Raw genomic sequence first — 13,112 nt, 5'->3', positions numbered from 1 at the left:
CTGTGGAAATGAGATAATGAATGAGAGAAGATAAGCAAGACTGTAAGAACGGACAAAACGAAAAAGAAGAACAAGGAGAGGTGACGACGACTGGCAGAAGAGGAGAGGTAAAAAACAAATGAAACTGGTTCATGTGGTCAGGCGAAAGAAAATCAGGGGTCAGAGCGAGAATAATAAAGCCAGGTCTGGAAACACCAAAACGACATAGAAAAAATTATATAAAGTTTTAAAAATACTTTATTATTTGCTCCAGTTTTGATCATCTAAACGTTAACCACTGTATATTACAATGCTTGAAGCAATGTCTCATCACAAGTTTTAAATTTCAAAATCCACGTAAAAACAATATTTTAAAAAAATCTTGATTAATAAAAGAATCTTGATGTCCCGGTTAATAAAGATATTACGGATCTGAATCTTCACTGATGGCATCAGCCTTTATTGCTATAAAAATCGAAATATATTTTAAATTTCCCCTAAAAAGTAAGAAAGTTCTTGCTAGCATTTATTACAAAAATATTAAATTACAATTAAAACTATCCAGGTTCTGTGCAAGAACACTGAAGCATATGATATTATGCTGCTGCCTTACTATTGACTGTCAAACCAAAAGGAACAACAACAGCGAAAAACAACGATAATAACAACGCAGGTACCAAACTTAGTCACTGAATCAGAAGATACAATTCTATGATTTTACACTTGACTGTACTGCTAATAATTGCCAATAGCCCTGCACTGTGCAAAGTTTTAGCCTCTAGCTCTTCTGCTGAACGCAAGTATTTTATGTAATCGGTTCAGTGCTTAGCCATCAGCATTTCTCAGATCTACTGATTTAAGTTTTGGCTTTAACCGATATGAAAATATTAGGAACTCACCCATTTTTCCCACAAAATTACTACTGCACTGCACTGCCTTGGACATTCTAATTAGGCATTCGTAATCTCTCAGATGCTAAATAATAGGTAGATTTATAATGTTATAGTTAGATGTTGATTCTACAACGTCCCATGTGAAGCTGATTGCAATAGTCACTTATTATGTTTTAATGAGACTGATTTACTATCTCATCATTTAACGTAAATGGTTTGTACATGAATTTCCTTACATTGATCCGAGTTGTTGTAACTGAGTGTCCGCAGTTTCCGGCGAAAGGGGTCCTTTCTCAGTCTCCTTAATTTACTGTATATAGAAATGTCCCGCAATTTATACCCTTAACTTTCAAGTAGATGGTCCTCGCTTGAGTCCATTCACTTCCAGCTAAATATTCCCTACGTATTTTCCTCAATTGCCCGCTGTAGAGTGCTTAAATCATACCCTTAATTTTCAGCTTATTGTTCCTTAAATGGTTCCATTAATCTTGAAGAAGATTACCTTTGATTCCCTAGCCAAATAATATCAACTACCTGAAATTCCATGAAAATTATCCTTAATTGATCCATTTAATGGTTAGGGTCCTTACTTAAATCCCAACTCAATTTCCATTTAAACTTCCATATTTCATGTTAAAATGTCTCTTTTGCATTTCCTCTTTTTTGCCAGACACTCACGCTGGATTCTCTAAATGCACAATTAGTCTATTAGAAAATACATTTAATAACTGAAAGTGTTGACGCCTTCTTCCAAATTTAAGGCTTCGCTATCTAACTTTGCTGATGAAATAATTTTACCCTTTGATATGAGAAATGCCTTTTTCAGTACTCGGCTTCTCTATCATGTGGATCGGATCCAAAAGGCTTTATCCCGGATCTTTGTTTATTTGGGAAGATTTCTTAGCTTTGCAGCTAAACAGAGTTACATTTTTTAGTGTTTTTTGTGTGTGTATGTATGTGTATATATATATATATATATATGTGTGTGTGTGTGTGTGTGTGTTTGTGTGTAGATTTATTATTATTTGGTTATTATTTACAAGTTATATACTTCATATAATGACTAATAATAACAAGCAAAAATTAGATATATAGTTCATCGATTACCTCTGAATCAACGACTGAAGAGATCCTCTGTGTTATTCCGTTGTTCCCCAGTTGATACCTCTTAGTTTTGTGGGGACAGGTTACTTACCAATCATCACACTAAATACAGTGATTTTTTACCAATGAATAACATTAGATTTCAAAGACTTCTTGCATGCTTTGCCGTAAATTTAAACATGTTTATCAGTTAATTAGGATCAAATATTTGATTCCCACAGTGTTCTTGCGTAACTGGCCCCTTGAGTTGAAGAAAAATGTCAATATTTCAGCACGGTACTTGTAATGTGTACGAAAGACCACAATTTGATATACATATATACATACATCCACACACACACAAACACACACACACACACACACACACACACACATATATATATATATATATATATATATATATATATATATATATATATATATATATATATATATATATATATATATATATATATATATATATATATATATATATATGTATATATATATATATATATATATATATATATATATATATATATGTATATATATATATATATATATATATATATATATATATATATATATAAATATATAGATATATATACATATATATATATATATGTGTGTGTAAGTATATATAAAAATGTATATATATATACATATATATACATACATATATATATATATATATATATATATATATATATATATATATATATATATATATATATATATATATATATGAGAGTATATTAAGCCACAAATTACCGTCAGTCGTTGTTTCTAAAGCAGAGAATGGTTCGGATCCTGGCCGCTGCAGAAGCACTTATTAATTATAATTCCCCTGGGGGTTAAGTTATTCCCAAGATATAGTGAATGTGACACTAAATGGTATTTGTGGTTTAATGTGCGAGTATAAAAATGTCAAGCATATATAAGTAACGAAAATTATACATACATATATATATATATATATATATATATATATATATATATATATATATATATATATATATATATATATATTAATTTATTCATATTTACATGTTTATATCTCGTGGTTCTCCATATACGCAAATGCTCCTAGCCAAAAGCTTTGTAGAGATTGCAAGTAGACTGGCTCCCATACTTGTGGTCAAAGAAGTCTGACCAATAGCTTTACAAAACTTACAAGAGCAGTTTCATACCTTTATAAAAATTTTGTAATGCTGACTCTAAGTTTTACACAAGCTAGAAGGGTAGGGTTGATTTATAGCTTTGGAAACTTGAAGAGATGTCTCTTAATTTCACAGAAATTAGAACAGGCATCCCATAGCTTCACAATATCTGAAATGGGTGTCTCAGTATTTACAGAAACCTAAGGTGCAGTCAGGTAGTTTACGGAAACTAGAGCAGGCGTCTTATAGCTGTACAGAAATGTGGTCATTTAGCTTTACAAAATCCAGAACGACTGTCTATTAGCTTTATAGAAACTAGAGCAGGTATCTCACAGCTTTACAGAAGTCTCACAGCACTAAAGAGGTATAAAAGGCTTATCCTACAGCTTTAGAATCAAGCATTTCCAACTTATAACCTTCAAGGTAATAAACTTAGGTTTTGTGAGGAAACTGTTCACCTACCGGATGATTGTATATAATCTGGTGAAAAGCCATTCAGTCCTAGAAAAACAGAAAAGAACATTACATCTCCTGATATTTTGAGAGGGGAGGAACTCCTCCCCTGTGCTTTGGCAGTTTCATGAAGATATTATTACATGGAATGAAGAATACAAGTTAATATGTGTTTTGAGGGTTTTAATTATGCAAAATAAGTCACTGGGATGGGAAACGTTATTTGGGAAATGAACTAGACAGCCAAATTCCACCGGCATACCGAAACAGAGTGAGCTGCTTGGCTTAAACTTTGCCTGGTTTTTGCCAGAAGGAAGATTTATGTAACACTTAATAACAGAATCGTCTACGCAGGCTATTCCGATAAATCGTAACTCATCCGACGTTCTAAATTATTTTATAATTTATTTTGACATATCTTAAGTTACTCTGGAAAAAGGCGAAATTAATATAATTTGCAGGTGAGAACAAAAGGTCCCATCGCATGGCCACCACTTGTGATTAATCTGTCCTGTTGCGGAAAGATAAAACAATATTCGCTGTGAAAGATGCCACATAACTTTTCTACAAGTTGTCAATATTTTCCTACACTGTAATGAAATGAAAGTCAAGCATGGACACTACAAGATGCTAAAACAAAAAGTGCTCCTGTGACACCCAGATCTCTACCTCATAGTACTAAATGCTGATGGAGCACCTCAAGAGGTTGGCATATGAGTTTGGATTCTGAGATGAAATTAGGATGTCGAGGCTCTCAGGATCACCTCCAAGTATTTATTGGGCTACAAAAAGATTACAGTTTTTAGATTCAGTTTCTAACCCTTAAGGAAATGAGTATACTTATTTATATATATATATATATATATATATATATATATATATATATATATATATATATATATATATATATATCTATGTATATATGAATGTGTTTATCTATCTGTCTATCTATCTATCTATCTATCTATATATATATATATATATATATATATATATATATATATATATATATATATATATATATATATATATATATATATATGTATGTATATGTATATGTGTATGTGTGTGCGTACTTTTCTAATGCCTTTTCATGGGTGATGTTCATTGCCCCATAGCCTTCCCACAGCCCACCCCCCTCGCTTTTATTTACCCCATAAGGCGTTGAAACCCATTTGACACCTGGGTGGACTGGTGGGCGATAGGCCAGGAGCGATACACAGCTTAGCAAGTGTGAACCAGACTACTGTGCCCACTTTAAATGATTACAGCTTATACGAGGTTGATAGTGTGTTCGCTACATACTTATGTTACAAATATATATATATATATATATATATATATATATATATATATATATATATATATATATATATATATATATATATATATGTATATATATATATATATATATATATATATATATATATATATATATATATATATGTAATTCTAATAGTATAGGTATATATATAATATATATTATATATATATAATATATAAATGTACATACTGTATATGTATATGCGTGAATAAAATGTGCATTTGTTTTGATGTTGAATTCTTGTTTATGAATACATATATCTTTAATTAATATTGGGATAGCAGTAATCAATGCAACGTTATTAGGACCATCAATTACCGAAAAACAAGGTTAATTGTGAGTTATTTGGTTTCATTATGAGTAGCAACAAACACGCTACTTCCGTCATTATTGTTGTTATTATTTTTATTAGTATGAATGTTGTTGTATTACCGTTATTAAATGCTCTCGAACTCGTATAATTATTAACTTTATGCTTGTTAAGAGGAACATCTTTATTTTCACTTGTATATTCCATAACACTTTCTCGTTATATTGAGTCCTCAAGTATTCACTATCTACTATTAAAGATCATAATATTCGTTAGTTTTAGTCTTTTTTGCTTTATTTTTTCAAAATATACTCTCTCTCTCTCTCTCTCTCTCTCTCTCTCTCTCTCTGTCTCTCTCTCTCTCTCTCTCTCTCTCTCTCTCTCTCTCTCCTGTTTATTTCCTAATTTATCTTTGTAATCAATGATTTTTTCAGACAGTTTTGATGATTTATGTAAACAACATTTTTCTTCATTTTCTGAGCTCGACATCTGCCCTGAATTCACCTGGTTGCTGGCAACGGACTTTACAATCAACATCACCTTCCGAGTTCATTTTTGGGGGTCCTTTCATCGATAATTCTTCACTTGGTCCATCAAGCGGGTCATATTTTATTTTCTGGTTATAGTTTTTAATGAAATTCTTTTTCGGGGCGTGACTTTTTTTGAAAGCAAGTGCATTAAATTTTGTAAGCGCATGCGCAAATCCTATCAATTGTAAAACGTTATAAAGAAATAATTGAGCATTAGGTATACATCTCGAATTAAAGCGGTCGATGTATCTCATTTAACGTGGCATGACACTTCAAGTAACTTTGGATTTTGACAAACGCAACGTAACTAAAGGTTCATTTTCCAGACCATTAAAGAAACGCAACTTTGTGCCTGCTCCTGCATGTCATCAGAAGAAAGAAAGGTTATTTACATATCAACTAACTGGGTGGTGGGGGGGCTAATATTTCGTTTTGCAATAACCTCAAGACCTTTCAGAGACGCTTAGAGAGAGTTTGGTCAAATAACCGGGCAATTTTCCCCCTCTCTCACTAAGCATTATTCGTGTTAATAATGTTTACCCTAATCGATATTATATTTGAAATTCGGAAGAAAGATGTCCTGATTATAATTAACAGTCAATGCCTAGATGAGGTTGTGCTAAAGTCTTCATAAAAGAAAATAGGAGAAAATAAGTGCCTCACTTGACGACGCACATCCCGAACGGGCTACAAGATGGCGTCGAGGAACTAACGAATCACTTTCTTTTTATCGAAATCTCGATTAGTCATTGTCATATATATGGGCTCACACACTCACTCACTTGTTCACTCTGTTGTCTTTCTCATGGCTCAGTTTTATCCACTGTCAATTCCACTACGGCAGGAATGCAAATTTTTAAGTATCATAAGTAAGAAAAAAATGACCAATCCCACGCCGTAGCATAATCTTATGTTAAGTACACTATTGGGCGTGTACTGTAATGCCTCTTATGTTTTACTCTATTCCAGTACAAAACTTATATAACTCATTTCAAGTAAGACTAGTCTGATATACCTTATTTATTTAAATGTAAGCAGGTATTCTTTATAATGGGGTCATCTTGAAAATGGCTTTCTTTAAACGTAAACTTAAACAAAGTTAATATGTTTCTAAGATTACTCTTTGGCTAAATATAAAGCATTGTAGTGAAATGCTTATTATGTTAAGATAATCCTAATCCTAATACTGATAACATTCGACTATTTAATAATACAAACGTTTAGGAATAAACTTTCTTGTACCGGACTCACTTAACTTATCGCCGTCAAAGAAATACTTTAAGGTCAATCGAGTTCAAGGGATTACTCATTAGCTCATTGGTGTTGACCTGTCCTCTGTCAGTACTGATTAAAGAAGAAAAGCCATTTCTCACCTGTTGAACTCGGCTGCGAGTGAGCTGGGTTTCCGCTGGAGGTGGCCGAGTAAGGAGACCCCGTGTCGTCCAGTTTCCTCTTCTCCCCAACGACCGGTCCAGGCAGAGGCCCCTGGGCTTCCAGGGACGTGCTGGCTTGGGCGTGGTTGTGCCCGTGGGCGTGGCTGGTCGGCGTCTGAGCCGGGCTCTGGACGTGGGCGTGGCTGTTTTGATTGTGTGCGTGAGTATTTTGAGGGCTGAGGTTGGTGAGGGCGTGTGGTTGAGCATTGTAGTGGGCGGGTTGGGGCGGTGTGGGCGTCGATGGGTGCGTCGTGTTGTTGTGATTGTGTGGCAGAAGGGTCATGGTGTGCTGCGCCCCCGAGGATCCCGTGGGCTGATGGAGGCTCGTGGGCGTGGCCAGAGAATCGTGGTAGTCTCTGCTGTTTGTCGTAGCCGATGGAGGCAGCAACAGGTCGCCAGGTAAACCCAACATGACCTGGATGCTATGGAAGCCTCCCGCCCCTCCCCCTGCTGGACCTCCGCCGCCGCCCCCTCCACTTCCTCCTCCTCCTCCACCCGCCCCTGCTCCGCCACTGCCACCTCCTCCACCACCGGTGTTTACTCCACAAGGTCCTCCTCCGACGCCCTTACCTGGCGTGACGTTACCATTGACTCCGACATTGCCAGAGGGCGCGCTGGCTGCGGAATTTGGCTGTCCGTTCATGTCGCCTGCGGCAGCTCGAGACAGGGGGAAGGAGCCGGGCGGAGGAATGAGAGCCTCCGAGGAAAATCCAAAATAAGTTCCGTATTCTCAAGACACCAGAGCGCTCACGCCCAACTCCCCAAAAACTAGAATTCCCGTTCCTCCTTTCTCTCTCTCTCTTTTTCTCTCTCTCGCTCTCTTTTTCTCTCTCTCCCTCTCTCTCTCTCTCTCTCTTCCTTCCTTAATTCCAGTCACATCGAATCAATTTCCTAATGGGGCTGTTGCGATGCCAATTACGCCAGCAGAAGTGCTGCGGTGGTGTCCGTAATTGGCTTCAATGGGACTGGCACAGCAATGCTAAGTGACGGTAATCAGCGCGCGTGTAGGGCAGCGGTAGGCTCGAATAGGAGGCAAGAGTAATCAGCGGTAATAAAGTGACGGCGCCGGTTAGGATCCCCCGGCCACACGTACGTATGTCCGCGCCCGGCGACAACAAGAGCCAATGGGCCTCAATTGCTGCCCCCCGCCTCACAATCCCCGAAAATGTTTGCTAACGAGAACAATGGCCCGGTAATCACCATTCGCAGCTTTCCGCGGGCCGACTCAATTCCGTCCAGGCTGGAGGGGATAAACTAGGCTCAATTGGTCTCTGGCTTCCACTAATTTAGCCAGGAAGGCAAAGCGCTCAGATCGACTCGATCAAATCTAACCCCAAACTTTTCTTTATATACGGCAATTATCCTCGTTAGGAGCTGGTTGCCCCGCCCAGAGGGACGTCAGCCAATGCCCAGGTCCTGAGTGGCACTGCTGCCATCTTGGGACCCGACCTCCAACCAATGAGCTTGGAGGAAGGCTGCTCTGGCACTCGCGGCGTGCCACACCCTGTACACCAATCAGAACGCTTCTTTCTTGAGAGCTGCTCTTGATGTACCAATTACAGTGGACATACTGCCAAGGCGGCGACCAATCACAGAGGGTGGTCGCCCCCATGATGACGTCATCCACACGTGCAGCAGAAGCAGTAAAGCCCTCTCTCTCTCTCTCTCTCTCTCTCTCTCTCTCTCTCTCTCTCTCTCTCTCTCTCTCCCCTATGATGATGGCGGTGGCGTGGAACTTCCAAACCAACTTGTTGCATTTTGTCTCTGCAAAGGCGAAAACCTCCTCTACCCTTGTTTGGCCCTTTCCACAAAAATAAAATCCTGTTGGGCGTTACTACAGGACCAAGAATTCCAACCTGCAAGCTGCAGTGGCAAAGGGGCATTTTTGCAGGCCGTGGAAGGCTCTTCCCAACAAAAGAAATTCAAGAAAACGCTGCCGAGACAGAGAGTGAAGACGCGGCCTTCCCTCCCACAACTGCGGGCTGGAGGGTTATTATTCTATTAAAGCGCCATTACCCCTCTATTGTGTGTACCAGCCCTGCCCTCTCTCTCTCTCTCTCTCTCTCTCTCTCTCTCTCTCTCTTTTCCCTCGGCCCATACTGGAGAACATTATGCCCCTCTCTCACTCTTTCGTCTCCTCTTTCTCTCTGTCAGTATGTCTGTCTGTATGTTTGGCTTTCGATAAACTTTTAGCATTATTTTCATTTCCATGAGGATGAGAAATTTTATTCTGTCTCTTTTCCTTAATATTACTTTGAAATGTCTGTCTGTCTGTCTGTCTCTCTCTCTCTCTCTCTCTCTCTCTCTCTCTCTCTCTCTCTCCTTCAAAACTAATAGGAATTTTCGTCTCTCTCTCTCTCTCTCTCTCTCTCTCTCTCTCTCTCTCTCTCTCTCTCTCTCTCTCTCTGTCTTTGCAGTTCGAATTTATTTTCATTTTGAAAATGTTAGAAAATATCCTCTCTCTCTCTCTCTCTCTCTCTCTCTCTCTCTCTCTCTCTCTCTCTCTCTCTTCCTCTTTCCCCTCAACACCCGCTAGAGAATAAGTGGTGACGGAGGGGCCTTCCTACTCATCCTGGTCCATATGGCCACAGCGTTATTCCCATAGCTTTCTCACAGTGCCTTGTTTCCTACTCCTTTACCCTTTTCGCTCCCTCATTCCCACTCGCTTTTTCTCTCTTTCTCCCTCTTTCTTTCTTTCAAGAGCGAAGGCCAGTGGGCCGAGGGACCTTATGTCCCTTTCTAGCCCAGACTCGAAGGAAAACAAGAAAAAATAAAAAAGGAAGGATATTCACAGCATTTTAAACATTTTATTTTGTCTTTTTTTTTTTAAGTTTCTTAAATTTCCAATTTTTCTAACTTTTCCTTATTTTAATTCATTTTTTCTCATCTCTCTCAAGTGGCGAGTTACGCTAATAAATGAAAATAAGTATAATAGAAAATAATAACGAAGATAAGAATAAAAATACACGTTAATAAACGCAAAATAGGAAACAATTATGGAGAGAAGAATAAGAATAAGAATAGTGAAAATTAATATGAAACATATACTGGTGACGAAGGTGAAAAATTAAACGATATACAATTATGGCGATGAGAATAACTCCCATGATAATTAATGTAAGAACATATGCTTGGGAAAACTGAACGATAAAAAAAGCAAAAATGGGGAAGAACAGATGATGACAACTGTGATGATAACGAAACGAATAGTGACGCCGATGACGGTCTTACTCATCATCACATTTCTCGACAGCATCACTCGTCGTCTCTCTGTCTGTCTGTCTCTCGTTTACTCATTTACTCACATCCCGTTCTGGCAGTGCTTCGGGACCTTACTCATCGAATTCGGAAGAGGAGAGGCCATTCGGTCTCATACACTAAACTTGGAAATATTCGGGCGATTATGGTGATGAGTATGGTGACTATACGACAGGATGTGCATGGGCGTATACAATAGAGCGATGATGTTGATGACTGTGATGATTTGTTACTATCAATTTGTTCCTTAAATACCTTATTTATTTCTACATATTTTTTCATCTGTTATCATGCCTTATGTATAACTCAAAAACCCTACTTATAACTATATATCTATTTTTAGATCTAATTTATCTATCAAGATTAATGTTTTTTAACACAAGAATTCGTCTAGTATTCTACGTTAATGTACAAGAAAACATTGAAAATCGCACATTCATTTTTGCATGATATTTTACAGGAACATTCGAGAGGAAGAAATGCTATTGCTTCCTCTCTTTATTTTCTGTGGTCAATCAAATTTTCTTTACAAAAGAAAATGATCGCATTAGCTTTCTCTAAAACACGGTTTAGCTAATGAGATTTTCCTACTTAAGTTTTCCTTAATCAAAGTTAAATTCTGCTCAAGACTTAGCAGCCTAGACTTGGTTCTTCAAATAACATTATTCATATCTACGTTCGTGTATCGCTTCACTTTCATATTGCATGGATTAATCATCTTAAGATTTTTAGTAAACTCCTAAACATAGCCCCTAAGGGGACAAGCCTGCCCAATTCAATGCCGGTCCCAAACCCGGATAAATAGGGAGGGTCGAAGTCAGGAAGGGCATCCGTCCGTAAAACATCTGCCATAGCCAATTGTGAAATGAGTCTTTCAAGACAGAAACAGCTGGAGGAGGCTCATTAAAAACAGCGACCTCGACTGGGGTTAAGTTGAGAAGAAGAAAAAGATGTCTCGAGTAAATTTTTCAGAATAATATGGAATAGCCATTCTTCCCCCATTTGTTTTCTACTTATTTCTGGCGAACTATTTCCTTTCTGTGCTATTATCTCCCTTATTTCATTTCGCTTAAGTACTTTTGTCCCCAGCGGTAGCTTTGACTCTATTTTAGAACACTCCATGGCCCTTTTCTTAGACATTTGTTGAAGCCCTTTCTTGGCGTTTTCAGTTTCTGTCCCTCCTTTTTTTTTTTTTTTTTTGAGAACTGTTTTCTAAGACAACCCCAGAATTCGTTTCGTATGGCTCTCCAGACTCTTTCAGGACTTCCAGCATCCTTTGAATGTTCTATTTGATATCTAGTTTTTCCCTGAAACCTCGCGCCTTTCCCTAGCTTTTCCTGAAATTTCGGGTTTCTTCTCTAAAGTTTCATTTCTCTTCCTAGCTCTCCCTGACTTCTCGTTTCTTCCCTAACTATCCCTAAATTTTTTTCCTTCCTAGACTTCACCCTAAGTCTCAGGTATTTCCCTGACTTTCCCTAAAGTCTCACTTACTCCTTAGCCTTCACTGAATTTAAAATTATTTCTATGGCTTTCCCTACTCTCAATTTCCTCCCCAAGCTTCCCATTTATCTTGCCATCTAAGATATTATGAAGTTCGTACGCTAATAAGTTCTTGAATATACATAAATATAAACAAGACTTTAAAAATTATATGATAACAAATATATAGTAAACAGATGAATCATGAAAATGAACCAGTAGGTCATGTGACATTTCAAAAAGTAAAACGGGGTAGATTAGTGGTAATATATATATATATATATATATATATATATATATATATATATATATATATATATATATATATATATCGTTAAGAACGTTTCTGCCTATCCCCCCCTCTTGTGGTCCATGAACCAGATTGGTAAAAAATTTACGCCATATTTAGGTTCCTTTCAAGATTTATTATACACCTAGACGCTCAGTTGTTTCCTCTATGTCACCAAATGTCATTGGCCTTAGTCAGACCATGTGTAACCCACCCTTTTTTCCTCTTAGAACTACCGCTGACTTCCCTTAAACTCCCCCTTAAGACCATCGGTCCCTAACTTTTCCTTATCATACTCTCATGAACCTCAATCCTTAACATCCTCTCATCTTGCCCTCAAGAGCGTCCAAGATCCTCGTCTCAACATTTTATCCTCAGCGTGACTTCCTAGTCCTAGATTTGGTAAACATGCCTAGAAGAGGGTTGTGAATCCCTTGGGGAAGGAAATGCCCCTAAATGGCGGATGAAGTCAATGGCAACTAAGATTGTGGGGTCAGATGCCTTGCTGTGGACTGTTACCGAAATTACTTGGGGTCCAGTTATAATGCACCCAAAGGCAGAGGGGTTGTGGACCCCTCATGCAGGAAGTTCCTTCTAAATGGCAGATGAACCTCTTCACATGAGGCCGATGGCATTCCTGTAGAATGCCGGGAAATAGTGACATTCTCACGTCTTAAAGTGACTGGAAAATCACTAAATGCCCGGGGGCATGGGGGTTGCAGCCCTGTGCCCCGTATTTGTTTATGAATAACAAGAAAAGTATATAAGTTCTTCCATTAAGGGTTCGTCCACGTTCCAGCAATTCATATGTGAATGTGATAGCAATCAAAGTCTTCTTCTTTTCTTGAGAGTCACCTGCTGTTAGGAAACAGATTAATTTAAAAAATAGTATATGCCTGTCACCACGAACCCTTTTTTCTT

At 37.8% G+C, this 13,112-nt stretch overlaps 1 protein-coding gene across 2 annotated transcripts in view; it reads right to left on the bottom strand.

The window, feature by feature from the left end:
• The window catches only part of repo (reversed polarity), a 21,691-nt gene extending 12,951 nt beyond the window's left edge, over positions 1-8,740 (bottom strand). Inside the window, exons 1-2 of one of the 2 annotated variants that reach the window (XM_067127565.1) lie at positions 7,106-8,656; positions 3,578-3,616 (exon numbers count right to left, since the gene is read on the bottom strand). In XM_067127565.1, coding sequence (XP_066983666.1) covers positions 3,578-3,616; positions 7,106-7,808 — 742 coding nt within the window. In that variant the 5' untranslated portion in view covers positions 7,809-8,656. Of the gene's footprint in view, positions 1-3,577; positions 3,617-7,105 lie in introns of both variants that reach the window. The other variant, XM_067127566.1, reaches the window with a different exon arrangement.
• Between the last annotated feature and the right edge of the window lie 4,372 nt (positions 8,741-13,112).

Source organism: Macrobrachium rosenbergii, chromosome 25 (assembly GCF_040412425.1).
Source record: "Macrobrachium rosenbergii isolate ZJJX-2024 chromosome 25, ASM4041242v1, whole genome shotgun sequence".
Lineage (NCBI taxonomy): Eukaryota > Metazoa > Arthropoda > Malacostraca > Decapoda > Palaemonidae > Macrobrachium > Macrobrachium rosenbergii.
The sequence above is the reverse complement of the archived record's forward strand: the minus strand, read 5'-3'. Positions and strand labels throughout refer to the sequence as shown.